This window comes from Somniosus microcephalus, chromosome 15, assembly GCF_052327205.1.
Source record: "Somniosus microcephalus isolate GS21.2 chromosome 15, FLI_Smic_1.0, whole genome shotgun sequence".
Classification (NCBI taxonomy): domain Eukaryota; kingdom Metazoa; phylum Chordata; class Chondrichthyes; order Squaliformes; family Somniosidae; genus Somniosus; species Somniosus microcephalus.
In genome coordinates, this window is record NC_141001.1 from 90,286,560 (window position 1) to 90,304,429 (window position 17,870).

A 17,870-nucleotide genomic window follows, 5' to 3' on the forward strand; every position below is an offset into this window, starting at 1 on the left:
TGTCTTGCAGGAAATTCCCTTCAACTTCATGTCATTGCAGATGTTGATCCTGTTTGGGCAATATGTGGCTTTTGTTAAAACAGTGCTTTACTTTTAACCAGTTTTACATTATTTATTATATAGCTACACAGACACAATATGAAGTCAATTTCCGTGAAGGCTTTTTCTGTGATTTTTGTGATCATAACAAATTGCACAAAACTGAAGACTGAAGAATTTTTAAATTTTTACTTGTGAATATTTTGGCTTAAAATTACAATATTAATAATCCCTTCCACATAGTAAAAACTACAAAAAGTTACATTTTAATATTGATTTACAAAGATTCTTTTTTTTATAACATGGTGATAATGTACATCCAAAACTATTTACAAGACAAGACTTGTTAAAACCATGTACTGTATATAGACCACAGTCGGATAAACAGCTACTGGTGGTCAACTTTATTTAAGAGGTAGTTACCATTACTTAAAATGAGTACATAAAAGAATACCCCTTTATATTTTTAATCCAATAATTTACAATACAAATTTGAAAATGTGTCATATGCACAGTATCTACAATCCATTCCTGAAATTTCAGTTTTGGAAGTAATTTTTTGGCATCTCCTAACCTCCTGAGGAACTACAAGTAATGAACCCAAAAAATGGTATTCACATTTGTTTACGCTAACTGTGTGGAGCTTCTGTTTATTCTGCAGCACAGGCAAGTGTAAGTTACTCAGCAGGGAATGTGCTGTGAAGAAACAGCAATACAATCTGGCAGTGAATTTTCCATAAAATGACATTTAACTGTAAATGTAAGCAAAAAGCTACATGAAGGACAAAAACACAGCAAAATTGCATGACTATGAGACAGAATGCACCATAAAAATAGTAGCTATTTTTAAAAATAAATCTTTGTCAACAAGTTTACAAATACCGTTGAGAGAGTCTGTAGTTATATAGCATACACACACACAATTAATCTGTTTGGGTAATTCTCTTATTGTAAGAACAGATGGCTCAAAAAACTTACTGAACGTGATTCCCTTTTCTTTTGACAACTGTCAGATTGAAGAAAAAGTGCTTCCCAGAATAAAAGTTCACACAAGCAAAAGTAGTTAGATTGTTTCTAAGTGTTCATACATGTACCTTCCTGGTATTAAGTCTTCTGCAGTTAGTCTTTGATCCTTGGAATATTATACGCATAGTGAACCAAAGGAAATCCCCGACTTTGATAGAAGCAGGCCCTCCCACAGGCCTGTACTTGGTCGGAACTATCTGAAACAAAGGAGTCTCCCTCATCAGCATAATCTGAATGAGCAGACTGAGTCCCACAGTCTGACCAGTAGCCGTTGGGCCGCTGGCAAGGCACCACAGCCAGGGCTGGGCAGCTATGTGACTTCACTAAGTGTTTACACGTTGAAGGTTTTGTCAATAACAATGATTCACAACAGTCACATACAGTGAGATTACCCTGTAGGTGGGTATACATTCCGCAGTCATAGAAGAATTCTGGTGTCACACAGCTGCTTTGAGTATTCACTGTAACTGCAACCGATTTGTCTTTTTGTTTTGGGCGCCATTTCAACATATTCCAGTCTTCTTTGAATCGCGGATTGAAGAAAACGTACAAAACAGGGTTGAGACAAGCAGGCAGTGGGAAGAAGATTAGCGTCACGGACTTCATTATTTCAGGGCTGATGGAGATTGCACTGATAAGAGGTGCAAATGAGAAAAAAGCAACAGGACAGAAGAAAATACAGTTGGTGAAAATTAACCAGGCAACATGCTTAATCATACTTGACTGAGTGTTTTCTGCAAGATCCTCTTTCTCCAAGTTGCAGTAGAGTTTTGTGTAGATAACTGCCATTAGCAGGAAGGCTATTGAGTTTAGCAACACCAGAGTTACTGTATAACCCAAGGAAGGAGACTCGCCAGTGGGGAAGGGCAAACAGAGTGGAGATGCTGAAAATTCTCCAATATGAAACCATGGTAGGCAAGCTATCACTGCAGCAACCAAGACAGCAAAGGCAGCAGCTATCTGAAAGTGTACCAGACGATGGCTTTTCCCTTTTTTGATTAGGTCACGTGCGGTCATAGTCCGTTCAAAGGACGCCAAGGTAAGGAAGAAAATGGATGCTTCAGAAGAGAACATGGCGAGGAATCCAGCAACTTTGCAGCCACTTCCCGTCTCCCACCAGGCACCAAATTGAGCAAATTTTCCCCAAGACACTGAATCTAGAATAGTCAGGGTACCAGTATATACTCCCATTAAGAGGTTGGCTGCTGCAATTAGACCCACAAACAGCTTTGCAGAAGACAACTGTGCACAGGATGCAAATGTTGTTACGACCACAAGAATATTGAAAATTAGCGCCACTAGAAAGATGAACCACACAGTCAGACGAATCATCCAGCTTCCCAGCAAATGTTGGCATGGTTTGAATGCACCTAGTAGAGATAAAATTAAACTCATTACTAAAGGATCACTGGGTTACTGAAGTGGGTTTGTTGACATATACACCTCTCAAGTATAACAGCTTCTTTCTCTCTCCCCATCTAAGAAAAAATAACTTTCAAACATTTTGGGAGATAATAGGCTCCTCAAATGTTCTGAAGCACCAGCAGAGTGTTTTCAGAGACACTACAATGCTTGTTCTTTCATAGCCACATGATCTGGATGGTAAAAAGGTTGCTAGGCTCCCCCAGATGCCCTCAATTACACACCCAAGGGGATGCTTGTACAGTCTGTTCCTTTTGTTGATTTTGCTGCTCGTTACCTATCAAACTATGCATGCTCCAGGCAGGTAATTATCCCTTCAACAGCCTTACATATCTGTCTATTTGTTTCGATGAAACTGCTGTATTCTGTTCTTTTATTATGCTAACCACACTTTGTGGACTTCTGCTCAATTGTGCAATAATTGATTTTTAAAAGTAAGGATTTTGTTTAATGGTCTATTGTTTAAAGTAAAAGTGTATTACAGTAGAAACTTGATTATCCATTATAATGGATGATATGCTTTGGTTTGCCCCTCCATCATTTTGAAAATGGTTGTTCACCAGAGTGCTGGCAGTTGGCATTATTCCTTATGTAGCACCTTTAATGTAAAAAAAAGCCACAAAATGCGTCACTGATAGAAATTGGGGAAGGGAGAAACTGAAAGCCTGGTCAAAAAGATGGGTTTTGAGAAAACTTTTTAAAGAAAATAGAAGTGGAGAGGAGGCGGGAGTTCCAGAGAGTGAGGCCAAGGCTTTTCCACCAATGCTGGATCAAAGGGAAGGCGCGCAGTAAGCAAATTAAAAAAAAACTCAGTACTATGGCTGCCTTTAGATGAATAAGTGAACATGGATAATTAAATGGCTTTTGTCTGATAGATCTAAGAAGGAACATTCACCATCAGTCTATTATTCTGGAGGATTCCAATGTTTTCTCTACTTATGTGGGCAGAAGTGCTGTTCTTGCTACACTTGCTGTAGTCTCAAGTGCTACTGTTCTAAGTTAGTTGATCTAACCAAAAACAGCAACGGAAGCACAACTGACTTCAGTCTCTCCAGACATGTTTTTTTTTTGGGGGGGGGGGGGGGGGCAAGAGGAATGAGCTAGGGCTCCCATCTCTGATCACTTTCTAGCTAGCCCTCCAGCAAGAACAGGACTGAACTCACTTATGATCTGCTTCACCATTGAGCGACCTGACACCGCTTACTCTCTCAGCTTAATATGGAGAATACTCATATTAAGCCGAGAGTGAGTGAGTGGTGGCCAGTCGTTCAATGGTGAAGCAGATACCAAAAGGCTCCCAGCACCCACAGAACCATACCCCAGGAGGGAAAAAGGATAAAATATAAAAAAAAGAAAATGTCCTCCTTAAACATACTACAATGTGTGTACTATGCTAAACACATTTTTGACAATAACTAAATATAGTACTGTTGCTACAAAAACTTCATGTTTGCAATGAAACGGCACAATTTTCACTGCAGTAGCTAACTTAGATTCTGCATTAGCACTCCCTTACATTTGACTGAGTTAATTAAATGACTACTTGCATGTGACAACAATTGTGTTGTGCTGTAAGCAGCACAAAACTCTTTCAGCTGTACTAAGGTAATTACTCCGGCTACTCCCCTGGAGATGTGAAGTAATAAAACAGTGTTGGATTACTTCTCAGGCATATCCCTTTATTTCTAGTCCATTTCTGTCTAGCTGGTTTAAAACAAGTTCCTTATGGTGCACCACACCTTCAACTATTTCTGTTTTGAGACCAAAAATTTCACATAAGAAACAAATCAGCTCAAGAGGAAACTAGCATTAAGCAACTTTTTCATTAGTCACCTACCGCCACCGGAAAGTAACTTGAACATAACATTTTGTGAATAGTACCTGGAGATGGAGTGCAATGCACTGTTGGCTGAATCCTTTCTTCTTCATTTTTCAGCTCATCATCAATACTTTGGCCTAAAAAAAGACAAGAGGAAGTTTCATGATTTATCACTTCAACACCTCAAACACTATTTTAAAGAGAGGTTATTGCAAGCCATTTTTTTTTGCAGAATTAAGCATGCTAGCATGATGTCGTTTTCCCCATCTTATCCATACTTGTGCCGCCGATATCTTCAATTGTAAAAGCTCAAGATTGCTAGGGCGCAGAACCTAACAGCAAGTGGAAAAGATTCTGCAATGGGAGGGCCAGTGAAAACCAAAGATGCAGACAAGAGGATTTTTTAGAAGCTAGATCAAAGACTAAGAAAGACAGCCCCCCTCCTCCATCCTGTGTCATGCACTGCACCAGTTATGGAGAGACAGATAAGGCTGGCTGATGTGTGGCTTGAGACATGTATGAAAAATGATTTCACAATCCTAGGGAACTGGAACTAATTCGGCAGCAATGGAAAGCTATAGAAAGAGTTATCTTCACCTGATCTGAAGGGGCAAATAAGAAATAGGGTAGTGAGGAAGGTTTTAAACTAGTACTGTGTGGGAAGGGAATGAGGGTGAATACATACCAGGCTAAGAAAAATGAAGTACAGTAGATTAAAATTTGTGAAGGATGACCAAAGTTGCATTTATATGAATGGAAGGAATATAAGAAATGGGTGAGCTGGAAGTGAGGTTAATAGAAAACAGGTAGAACATCATAGCAGAAAGTGAAACTTGGATCAAGAAGGAAAACAAACCAGCAGAACTGTGCACTTTAGGAACAGCAAAGCAGAAAAGGTTGGAGTTGGAGTGGCATTATTCATCGAGGAGGCATTGAGTAACTGAGAAACAGGACACAGTCTACTAACAATTCCGTCATTTTTTGTGACACAGAAATTCAAATAAACCAGTATTTTGAAATAACCAATGTCAAAAGAGCTAAGTCCGAATTTAGTGCGAAATAAAAATCAGATCATTTGAATTATCTGAATTAAGGAGACTGGACTGTATTGGAAATGGCAAGGAGTTCTTTGGAAAAAGTTAGTGCAATGAATATGCTACAGGCGACCAATTGAAAGGCAGTAGATGTACTGCAATGAGAGGCCATAAAGCAGAGGAGCTGTTGATTTCTCAGTTGTGATCATGAGTCACTTCAAAGGAGAAACTCTCTTTTTACCGGCACCTAAATAACCGGAAATCTCTCTTAATCGGCAAAATTCAGGAGTAGGTGCAGGTAAGTTTTACTTCATATTAGTGGCCGTGTAACCGGGGTTCCTGGATCTGTGGCCATGTAACCGGGGTTCCTGGATCTGTGGCCGTGTAACCGGGGTTCCTGGATCTGTGGCCATGTAACCGGGGTTCCTGGATCTGTGGCCGTGTAACCGGGGTTCCTGGATCTGTGGCCGTGTAACCGGGGTTTCTGCACCTGTTGCCATGCAACAGGGATGCCTGGATCTGTGGCCATGTAACCGGGGTTCCTGGATCTGTGGCCGTGTAACCGGGGTTCCTGGATCTGTAGCCATGTAACCGGGGTTCCTGGATCTGTGGCCGTGTAACCGGGGTTCCTGGATCTGTGGCCGTGTAACCGGGGTTTCTGCACCTGTTGCCATGCAACAGGGATGCCTGGATCTGTGGCCGTGTACGGGGCTCTCATACCTCAGTAAGTATACCTCTCTGTAATCCGGACTTTTTGATCAACTGGCACCACGCCAGTCCCATCGGTGCCGGATAAAAAGAGTTTCCTGCACCCCAATATTGATTGGCTTGTACAATGGGGACAGCCTGTATGGGAACTTATTGGAAGTTGTAAGAGAATGTGATACTAGATTTGGTATTAACTAATGATGCGGGGATAAGTAAGGGAACATCTGGGATCTGGTGATCATAATCTTGTTACTTTCACAGCAGAGCAGAAAAGGAAGCAAATTAAACAAAATTTTACAGCAAGCTGACTGAAGGAATGAATGAATGAAAGCATTCAAATGGAAGAAAATATTTAGATAAAAGATGGAGAAAAAAAACAGGAAATTATTGTTTAAAAATACAAAAGCAATTTCTCCTTGAAATAAGTCAAAACCAACATGGATAACCAAAAGTTATGGAAGACAGAGAAGGAGGAAGCATACAAAACTAAAAAAAAACCTTGCATTTATATAGCGCCTTTCACGACCACCAGACGTCTCAAAGCTCTTTACAGCCAATGAAGTACTTTTGGAGTGTAGTCACTGTTGTAATGTGGGAAACGCAGCAGTCAATTTGCGCACAGCAGGCTCCCACAAACAGCAATGTGATAATGACCAGATAATCTGTTTTTGTTACGTTGATTGAGGGATCACTATTGGCCAGGACACCGGGGATAACTCCCCTGCTCTTCTTCGAAATAGTGCCATGGGATCTTTTACGTCCACCTGAGTGAGCAGACGGGGCCTCGGTTTAACGTCTCATCCGAAAGACGGCACCTCCGACAGTGCAGCACTCCCTCAGCACTGCACTGGCGTGTCAGCCTAGATGTTCAAGAAAGGAATAGGATATAGACATCTATAAAGACAGGCTGAGAAGCACAAAAAAATGAATACAAGATGCCGAGAGAGAAAATTAGCAAAATATAATTGAAACATAAAAGGAGAACAGCATAGCCTTCTTCAATAGGTCAGAAGCAAGCAAAAGGTATAGAAACATGGTGAGGGATCACTAAGATGAAATGGGGAGATGATAGCCAAGGACAGGGAAGTTGCTGAAACACAAATCCACTGCTTTGCAACAGTATTCACCACTGAAATAATGGGAAAGGAAACAGTTAACAGTATATGCTAACTAGTAACCTTTAAAATCACAAGGGACTATATAGCTGAGGTTGCAGAAGCTCACGGTTGATAAGGTTATGGGCTTTCATGCTGGATGAAAGTATCTCCCATACTTCATTTCCTTAGCCTGTTCATTTCCTTAGCCTGTTCTGTATTCACCCTCATTCCCTTCCCACACAGTACTAGTTTAAAACCTTCTTTACTGCCCTATTTATCCTCTGAAAGAGTTGGCTCAAAAGACTGCAAATTCCCATACTGATATAAAGTCAGATCACAAAGGATTGGAAAAATTCAAGTATGATTATATTTTAAAAGAGGTTATGTGCAAATCTCCCAAATTACAAATCTAAGTCTTACTTTGACTGTGGGGAAATTGCTATTATGCTGGGGGATAGAGCATGAGGACTAATTTATTGGGACAGGGTCACTTAGAAACAGCCGTTACAGTTTTACGAGCAGCAGCTTACATGCAATCAATTTATTAGTCTTTGAGGGAGTTACGAATCGAGTGGATAGAGGCAAGTCAGTGGATGCTGTATACTGTACCTGGATTTCATGTCTGACTATTGTATAAGATTCAGACTCAAGGATAGACGGCAATGCGTTAGACTGGATTACCAATTGGCTAGTTGGGGGATAGGAGCATGGTGCGGTATCTCGGTGACAACTGGTTGTTAGTGATCTGCTACAGTGATCAGTATTGGGTCTGCTTTTGTCTTGAATGATTTGGAGGATTGAATCATGAGCAATATAGCTAAATGTGCCAAAAACATCAGATTGGAAGCAGTGGAAAATGATGATCGATGTGCACAAATCCAAAAGGATTTGGAGAACCTAGCCCAATTTGAACCTAATGTGCCTGTTGAGAATGGAGTGCATTCACATCAGATACTCTATTTATACACCGCCCGATTTTATACTCCATCACGAGACCTGAGCTTGTTAATAACAGAGCACTGAATACCCAGGGGCACCCAAGATAGGAACATAGCAATTGCTAGATGAAAAAAGAACACAATCCATCTAGTCCATCTTCTATCACCCTGGTATGATAGAATGATAGCAGTTCACTAATCATGGCAATCAATTTCCACAACAGACCCAGACATGAGGTGAGGAAACCCCAAATGGTAGAAAGCTTTGGGAACCATAGGTCCAAAGTCACCCATTTGTCCCAAGCATGCTACACTTGCCATATGCCATGTCTCCAATTATTCATATGCTGTATCCCAAAATATTATAATCTGAAATCCCAATATCAATGGTCAAGAAAATTTGACACAGCCTTAGATAAATTTCAGCCAGGCCACAAGGTGGAGCGCTTCACATCAGTCTTAAAAGGGGAAAAGCTAGTTTCTTGCATAATTGAACCCCACCCCACACAAAAAAAAGCACACTTCACATGATCAGACTGCAGCACAACATTGGTGGCAATAGGGTAGGCACCTGAGCATCAAGCTGTCCCATCCTTTCAGTGGTGATGACAGCTGTTGGTAATTTATGAGCATTTTAAAAAAAACATAAATACTGAAACCTTGGAAGAAATAGAGTAAACATAGGGTTAAAAAGTAAAACATGAAAATCTATCAAGTAACCTCTTGAAAAAAATTGCTTTCTACACTCAGCAATCCTCTCAACAGAAAGGCTGGGTAGCCTGCGCCACCTCCTTAGCTACAGTCAACATTTTTTTCTTTAACTACTAATCGGTGCTTTTGCAATGGAGCATTTCGCTTCCTTTGTATCGGCATGGTTTGTGGCTGCTGACCAACTGAAACTGGTGACTTAACCATCTAGAAGCAGACTATGCAAGTGTTCAACAACTCGTGGATTGTGTTTACCGGTTTTCTTTTCTGATGGAGGAATACTTGCTTCCTGATTTTTGATGCCTTCAATATTCACGGCTTGATGAGAATCACAGCTACTAAATGCACAGCACTGATAGGCATATGGAACCATCAATGTCCTATAAAGAGTAAAACAGTACAAGCTTGTTTAAAAGTAAAACATTTGCATTATTTGAACTATTATTCTTTAGTATTGGATACAAAAACTGAGCATTGGTGAGTATACAGTGCTGAAGAATCACTCAATTAAGTTGCAAAATTTCTTACTCCTCTAAATAGTGTTCATGATTAGGTAAGCTGGGTTGCTATGACATTCTCTAAGAATTATAGGTAAGTTTCTACAGACTGATCAGGCAGGGAAGAATGCTATGGGTCACTGATACTTACCTATAGAGTTATGTTCTCTTAAAGAAACAGTAAGTTGATTGTCATGTGATTTTAGCTTTGACAGGGGCACAATGCAAGATGAATGTGTATTGGTGCAAAGGCATTAATCTATCAGGAATGACTAATAAAGATATTATGTTGTTTTGATCTTACAATTAGGCATTCAATTTTGCATTGCAAGCTACATTTAGACAAGCAGTTTGATATTCAAACCTTTTTAAAAAAACAAACCTTTGTAATAAAGCACATGAAAGATTTCAGATTAACTCGGGCATAGACAATTGCTAACTGAACTATTGCATACTTTGTACTTCATGCATGGTACGTACAGGAGCTATACAGAAACAGGGAACAAAAGGAAATCTATAACAAAAACAACAGTGGCCAAAGGGTTAGCAAGTAACCAATTCACGGACACCTGCCAATGGCATTTGGTAACCAGCTAAGTGGTTCATATGAGCAGCAGTTATCATACATCATGGATTACAGCACACTTGGCCCACTATGCCAATACTAGCTCGTCTACTGGCACCAACTACTTAAATCCCATTTCCCTATATCTTTTTATATTTTTTTCAAATACTTACCTAATTCTCTTTTAAATTATTATAGTCCCTGCCTCAATAGCGCTTCTGATAAAGTGCACCCATTGTTCCAATAATCTTGAGAAAGAAATTTCTTCTAACGTCTCTGGTAATTCTTTGACAAATCAATAATAAGGGGATGTAGACAAACAGTTGAAACAATCTTTTTCTGTTTACCCTCTCAAAACTCTTTATAAATAGTTGTTTTTTCAGTTATGAAGATCTTTTAAGAGATATATGCCCTTCGATGCTTCACAGAGGCACGAAGAACAAACACCAAGATCAGAGATTAGGAGGAGTAACCAAAAGCTTGATCAGAGGTTGACTTTAAGGGGGGTTCTTAAAAGGAGGAGCGGGCAATGGAGAGGCAAAGAGGTGCCAAATGTATCTCAGTGTGGAGGGCAAGAGGGACTTGGTGCAGGATAGGATACAAGCAGCAGCGTTTTGGATGAGCTGAATTTTATGGAGGAATGGAAGCTGGCCAGGAGAGCGTTGGAATAATTAAGTCTGGAAGTGACAAATGAACTGATAGTTGAGGTAGGGGAGGAGGCAAGTAATGTTATGGAGATGGAAGTTTTTGTGATGGAGAGAATAAGGGGTCAGAAACTCCACTCTGAGTTAAACGTGAAGTAGAGGTTGTGAACAGTCTGGTTTAGTCTGAAAGAGTGGTCAGGGAAAGGGATGGAGTTAGTGTGAAGGTAAGATTTCATAGCCGGGGCTAAAGACAATGACTCCCCATTCAAATTTCCCTTTCCTTCAGTAAGTAAAATCACCTTAAATCACAAGTATTCTAGTTAAAACCAAAAGTCATATGGGGATGTGGTCACATTCACATTCTATTACTTTGTGACACTGTACCATGGTTTAACACTGAATTTCTCTGAAGAACTTAAAGCACGACAAAGTTATACCAATGTAAAATCTGGTGTAATGGAGACAGCACAGAGAGAAAAATTGAACTGATACATAAATCGCTCTGTTCTCAGATTTGCAAAACCAGAATGAAGGTATAGCCCAGACTTAAAACTCATGAACATAGGAAAGAACATAATTAGAACAAGAGTAAGCCATTCAGCCCCTCAAGCCTGCTCCACCATTCAAATTAGATCATGGCTAATCTGTATCTCAACTCCATTTACCTGCCTTGGTTCCATATCCCTGAATACCCTTACCTAACAAAAATCTATCAATCTCAATTTTGAAATTTTCAATTGACCTAGCCTCAGCAGCAATTTTGGGGAGAGTTCTCCACTGCCCTTTGCGTGAAGAAGTGCTTCTTGTTCGCATCACCCCTGAACAGCCCAGCACTAATTTTAAGGTTATGTCCCCTTGTTCTGGACTTTCCCTGCCAGAGGAAATAGTTTCTCTCTATCTACGCCATCATATTCTTTAATCATCATAAACACCTCAATTCGATCATCCCTTAATCTTCTATACTGAACAGAATAGAAGTCGAGTCTATGCAACCGGTCCTCATAATTTAACCCTTTAAGCCCCAGCATCATTCTGGTGAATCGGCACTGCACCCCCTTCAAGGGCAAAGTATCCTTCCCGAGGTGTGGTGCCCAGAACTAGATGCAGTACTCCAAATCCGGTTTAACCAGAGCTCTATACAACTGTAGCCTGACTTCCACCACTTTGTAATTCTTGATCCCCATGGGACGCAGTTCAAAAATTACAGATAATGAAATTTTAGGAGTACATATATTGCATTAACATTTGTTCTCTACATCATAATTATGCAAGTTTTATTATACAGTCATGACATTAAAATAAATTTAAGCGCAAAAAAGTGACCAGAGAACACAAATAGCAAACCTGAGCTTTTGGAGGTCTTCTGCTATCAGCAGTTCCTTTAGGTCAGTATTCCCAGAAAGTTTAAGCTGATTTAGTCCTTCCAGCCCAGCTGTTGGGAAATAATTCAACTGATTCGAACTCAAGTCTCTGAAAAGAAAACAAACATGCGAACTAGTGCATTCTAGCTGATAAACCTGGCATGTGCTGCTCTGCATAAACTGACAATCAAATTTCAATTTATAAAACATATTAAAAAGACAGTTTAAGCTAAAATTACAGTGCGTTGATTAGCATATTAGATGTTACATACAGAAAAACTCTTTCACCAATTAGAGATGATTTTCAAACTCATGAGTTAGCAAGCGAAGGTTAAAAGTAAAAGTATAACTAGTGATATCCCAGTTATTTAGGACAAAATTGAATATTTTAACCTAATGATCATAATGCAAAATCAACATGAATGAAGTGCTTGAAACAATCCGAGTCACTTACAAGTTAGTCAGTTCAGTCAAAGAAATTAATGCATTCTTGTGAATTGTAGAAATCTGGTTTTTACTCAGGTCACTATAAAGGAAATGGGGGAAAAGATTGTGTGTATTATTTCAAAACTGGACTGCACTATGATTTTATTAAATCTAACAGTAAGTTATTACTTTTACAAGTCAATGACAATTATGGCACGTTCCCCTACCACCCCTACAATTGTAACTCAAGTTACTTTCAGTAATTACTGTTATTAAAATCCCAGAAATACAACTTTATAAGATTCCACTGCCAGAATAATTTTCCTATGTATACATAGCATACGTTGCTTGATTAGAAAATACCTTTAAGACAACATTTCTGTCTAGTATTTCAAGTAAGACTTCCCCACTTGCACAAATTAAAGTTCAATCAAGAAAGACAGAATGATCGGTGTTAGACATCTCAGGAGAATTCTACAGCTATGCTTACAATAAGGTGTTTAATCTGTCACACATGATGAATGAAAATCTGGGTCAGGCTTTGACAAAATGAACTGAGTAACTGGGGAAAACAGAAAACGTGTACTCACAGCAAATGCAGAGACACCAGTCCCTGGAACGTGTCTGTTTTGATCTCTCTGATTTCATTGTGCTTTAAGGAACTGTGAAGATAATTAATTTTTTTTTTTTTTTTTTTTTTTTTTTTTTAAAAAGCATTTGGTTAAAAATGTAATGGAAAAACTTGTTCTGACAATACATTTGCTTTAAAAAAATGGAATAGATTTAGTTTTGTGATTATATCCAACAGGTCACAACAATGGATTAATACAAATTACAGGTGGGGGAAACTTGAAGGGACATCTTGCCAACTGATCAGTTCTTTATAATTGATATTAAATATTGTTTATTGTAGTAGTTTATCAAGGCAATAATTAGCACATGGCCAATATAAATAAAACCACTTACATAACCACCATCACAGCAGTTTAAGAAAAAAAGCTATGGTAAACTGGTTTATGACACTTATTTGGGAAAACTAAGGTGATCGTGGTCATATGCATTTGTAAACTATAAGGATAAAGAATATCGATGCTTAAAATAGACATCTTCAAGTTATGTAAAATCTGAATCAGCTAACCAGCATATAATGTGACAAATAGATTTTCTTCATATCTCTGTGGTTGCATGCTTAAGTCCTGCTTTACTAAAAAGCCTCAATATGCTGATTTTTTTAAGCTGTAGATATGGTTCACCAACACCTGCTGTTAATCAATCCAAGTCCCACGAATCTTATTCAGAGCAAAAACACACTTCTTTCAAAAGCAATATACCTCTATAGACTAAACTCTCAGCAGCACAGCATAAATATATTTCAGTCACTGTTGTATCCCCTTTGATATAGGCTCTGGCTTTTCAGACAAGACAGCACATGAATGCAAGGCCACCACCATGCTAGTTACAGGAGGAACCTGCATGGTACACCACTTCATGGTATTAACTTTACTCGTGCTTCCCAGAATTTGTGTTTTGAATGGTTAACAAACAGTAAAGAAGCAGAAGAGAATTCACTTTGCTTTTTGTAAATGGATGTACTGAATAGAAGTGTTGTTGCAGAGCTGGATGATTGTATATTTCTCAGCTTGCCTACAATTTCAGCGAAAGGGCTTAATAGCAGTGGCAGTTCTACTAACCTATACCAATGAGTAAAGCTATCTTAGCAGAGGAGGTAACCATTTTATCTCTTCTCCCTCCCCAAGAAAAGCTCAGAAAAACCTGTACAAATAAGGATTGATGATACCTGCAAGAAACTGTAAACACATACAATATGCCTAGATCCTGTGGGAACCAACCACAACTTTTAAGTAGACTACAAAGTGTGTAATGATTCAAGTCCCTTGATAAGACAATATCCATTACATCCCCACATTAACCTCATTGTTACGTTAATATAAACACATATCCACTAGCAAAGCAAGCCAGCCCAGCTCTGGGGCATGTGGTACTATTTAAAAAAAAAAATCACTCAACATTCCCACTGGCATTTATCCTCTTTGTATACAATCCTTACACCTGCTTAAAAAGTGGAACCTGACTGAAAGCTGAAACCAGCAGATCTTTGTAAGCCAATAACATTTCTTAATCTCTCCGAAAAGTCAACACATAAGCTAGAAACCACAACAAAACACAATTAGTCACACAAACCAGGAGGTAACCTACACAGCTGAATGCCAAAAAGCATATTATATGTCTATTCATAAAGTTTATAAATTTATACATAAAAATATTCTAGTCCAATCCATCACAGGGAACAACTAAAGGATGTGTTGTAATGCAGCTTCACGTCTGAGCTCCTAATTGGTGGTTGGAACTGACGTTAAGTGGTCGCTACAGGTTTCACTACATCGTTAATCCATCAAGTACAGCCCCCACCACTTATAGCGGGCGCATGGAGGTCAACGCTGTAACCAACATTTTTTTTTAAAGCATGGAGGGAATCTTTGTCCTCCATCTCACCACTGCCCGCATTGTGTACATTTACAGTGCTGTTACTCAATGACTTGTGTACCTAGACTCTACATTCTCCTTGATTCAGATGCCCCATCACTCCCAACCGTTACGAAAACCTTGCAGTGGAAATCTTCAACGGTATATCGCAGTACAAGGGAGTGTCCGGATAACTCTATGACCACGAACCTGAGTGCTCGCGTCACGCACCTGAACCCGCCCATGAATATCGAATATCAAATATCAAGATAGAGGCCAGATTCACCAAGGCTCCAAAAAGGGTCGGCTCGGAGTTTCTCGACAGGCTGGAATTTTACCACAAATCCTGGATCCCGGCTTGTGCCCTGGTGGAGGATGCAATTCGAAACTGGTTTAAGGAGGATCCCAGTGGGGAGATTGTGGTTCTGGTATAGGGAGACTACCCTTGGAAGGATCATCTCTTCAACCTGGAGAAGGAGCTGAACATAGAGCAACCCACTAGCGGCCCGGAATTTGCGGTCAGTGGCGAAGCAAAGGTGTTCACCGCCGGCCCCGAAGAAAGCTGCCCACAGAAATCTCGTGATCCCTGTGGCGAGAAGTTTGCCTTTTTCGACATGCAATTGATTTCAGTACAGTATTAGGATTCCCTAGCGCAATCTGCTGTGACGTCAACAAGCTCTCTACGCAGCCAATCACATTGCAGAATTCTCACCAACAGGGAAGCAGGAAATGAGAACCTGCTTTTATTCCGACTTTTTAAAAATGCTACAGAAAGCAAAACAAAAATTGGGGCTCTCATGGGGATAAGATAGAACCTGAAATATCGTGAACATTCGTTTTTTTTAAAGTTTCTCAAAAATTGTAATCATAATGGAGAAATTTGACACTCCACAAAATTAAAATTAAGTTTTTCAGGGCCATAATGTTTGTTTAGCAGTCAATACGCTGTTAAAACCCCAATTACACCGAATCCAACAAGGCCCAACATTTAACGGGGTATTTAACAGCGATATTACCGCGGAAAAGCCCAAGTTTCCGATTACACTGATTGCTAGCTACAGCACAGTCAGTGTCGGAGCAGTAAATGACTGACTGCAACTTCAGGATTTCCGCAGTTAGATGCGCGTGCACTACATCCTGAAGTTGCAGTCAGTTTCAAAGGGGTAACAACGGCAAACTCTGTTAGTTCGCTGTTATTACCCACCGCAAATTCCTGCTCAATAAATCTGTTATACGCGGACCAGCGCATTCAGTGGTGGGTCCAGTGCGTGCCGCAGGGAGTCGGCATCTTCCAGAACAGCCCATCACTGCTGGAGGAATGCTGGAGAAAAAACAAAAAGCTCTCAGCAGGATCCCAGCTTTGTCCACGCTAGTGGGTTCATCGGAGGAAATACAACCAAGGAAATGGTGCGCAGGATTCTTCATAATGCTGCTGGGGGTCAACAGAACATGATCATCCAAAACCGAGATGATCGGCAGCAGCTGCCCGTCCGGTGCGAAGTGCTAGCCTGCATCAGCGAAACTTGCACAGAAATAAAATCTCCCCTCCTGGGGGTACATTAATTGCACCTTAACGAGGTGCTATTTACTTAAATTTGTTCTTGTATTCAGCGCAATGAGGTGTGAATGTGAGTAAACACAGCTGTTTCTGCCTGAAATAAACAGAGCATTTAAGACGCTATATCTTAGAAATTGACTTTAATACAAATGCATAATGGTTATCGCTTTTTGGCCTACATAAGTGACTGCCCATTTTAAACGTGGACACTAAGTGATGGGTACTGTATTTCAACACGTAGTACTGCTGCCTTCCTACCTATTTGCCACAAATGAACAAACTTGTATTTATCTAGTGCCTTTGATGTAAAACAAAGGGCTGGATTTTGCCGGTGCTCAGAGTGCAGGTTTGGAGGCGGGTCCGCTGTCAAAATAGCAAAGATTGACAGTGGGTAGGAAACCCACCGCCAAACAACTTTCCCATGTGTCGAGTCCCCGATTTGTGAATGGACCAGACACCTTTAAGGCAATTATCTGCCTATTAACAGGTAATCGCCAGTAGTTGTCAGCCTATTTTTGGATTTTGCCACTTCTGGCTCGGGTTTCCCGACGTCCAGCCACCACACCAGGTAGTGTGGCGTGTCTGCTGCAATATTTCTGGATTGATGACAGCTGCAGAAGTGGTGTGAAGGATCCAATGTTGCACATGGTGAGTCTCAGCGGAAGGAAAATGTTGGGTACTACATTTTTTATATATTTACACATTTCTTTAGGTTACAAATTTTTAAATCCATGTCCAGTGCCACCTCATTGGGAGAACCTCTCTCACCAGTGACAGATCGTTTCTGTCACCTCACCTGCAGCTGCAATCTATTCCAGCCTATGGAGGAAGTCATTGGAGAGCCTGGGTGCAAGAGGTCACCTTTGTGCAGTGATCGTCAGTGTCTGCAGCACCTTACTGCTGTCAAACACTGAGAGATCAACTGTCAAAATAAAATTGTGCGTGATCCCTTTAAGAAAACCGGCAGATTACACGTCATCAAATTATGTCAGATGACCAGCTTCCTGTTAATTGGCCGGCAAGCCCGCAGGGCGGGCTTAACAAGGTCAATCAAGGCAAAATCACGTCTGTGGACCGGATGCAGCTTGGGGCGGGACTGGAAGCCGGAAACCACCTGAGCCGCACCCAACCCGCCTCCATTAATAAAATCTTGGCCAAAGTGTCAAGATCCTTCACAGAGGAATAAGAAAAAAAAATGGGCACACAAAGATTAAAAGATTCAGAGGGGTAACCAAAATCTTGGCCAGAGTGGTGGGTTTTAGGGAGTGTCTTAAAGGAGGAGTGAGAAATGTAAAGGCAGAGGAGTTAAAGGAGGGAATTCAGGCAACTGAAGGCAGGGGTGAAGTGAGAAGGAAGGCACAAGAGGCCAGAGTCAGAGGAATGGAGCGTTTGGGAGGGAGTAGGCTGGAGGAGGAGATCAGTGATATGAAAGTGGTGAGGCCATGGAGAAATTTAAAGACAAGGAAGGAAATCTTAAATTTTAGGCATTGAAGCACTAGAAGCCAACATAGGTCAGTGAGGACCAGGTGATGGTGAATAGGACT

The 17,870-nt window shown here is 40.4% G+C and overlaps 1 protein-coding gene across 2 annotated transcripts in view; it reads right to left on the reverse strand.

Annotated features, from left to right (window-relative positions):
* Positions 1 to 213: 213 nt before the first annotated feature.
* Positions 214 to 17,870, reverse strand: part of lgr4 (leucine-rich repeat containing G protein-coupled receptor 4) — a 122,878-nt gene continuing 105,221 nt past the window's right edge. For both annotated transcript variants that reach the window (XM_086008117.1, XM_086008116.1), the window contains 6 exons: positions 12,875 to 12,946; positions 12,313 to 12,384; positions 11,842 to 11,967; positions 9,047 to 9,171; positions 4,369 to 4,443; positions 214 to 2,435 (listed from right to left, as the gene is read on the reverse strand). In XM_086008117.1, coding sequence (XP_085864243.1) covers positions 1,159 to 2,435; positions 4,369 to 4,443; positions 9,047 to 9,171; positions 11,842 to 11,967; positions 12,313 to 12,384; positions 12,875 to 12,946 — 1,747 coding nt within the window. In that variant the 3' untranslated portion in view covers positions 214 to 1,158. The remainder of the gene's footprint in view (positions 2,436 to 4,368; positions 4,444 to 9,046; positions 9,172 to 11,841; positions 11,968 to 12,312; positions 12,385 to 12,874; positions 12,947 to 17,870) is intronic.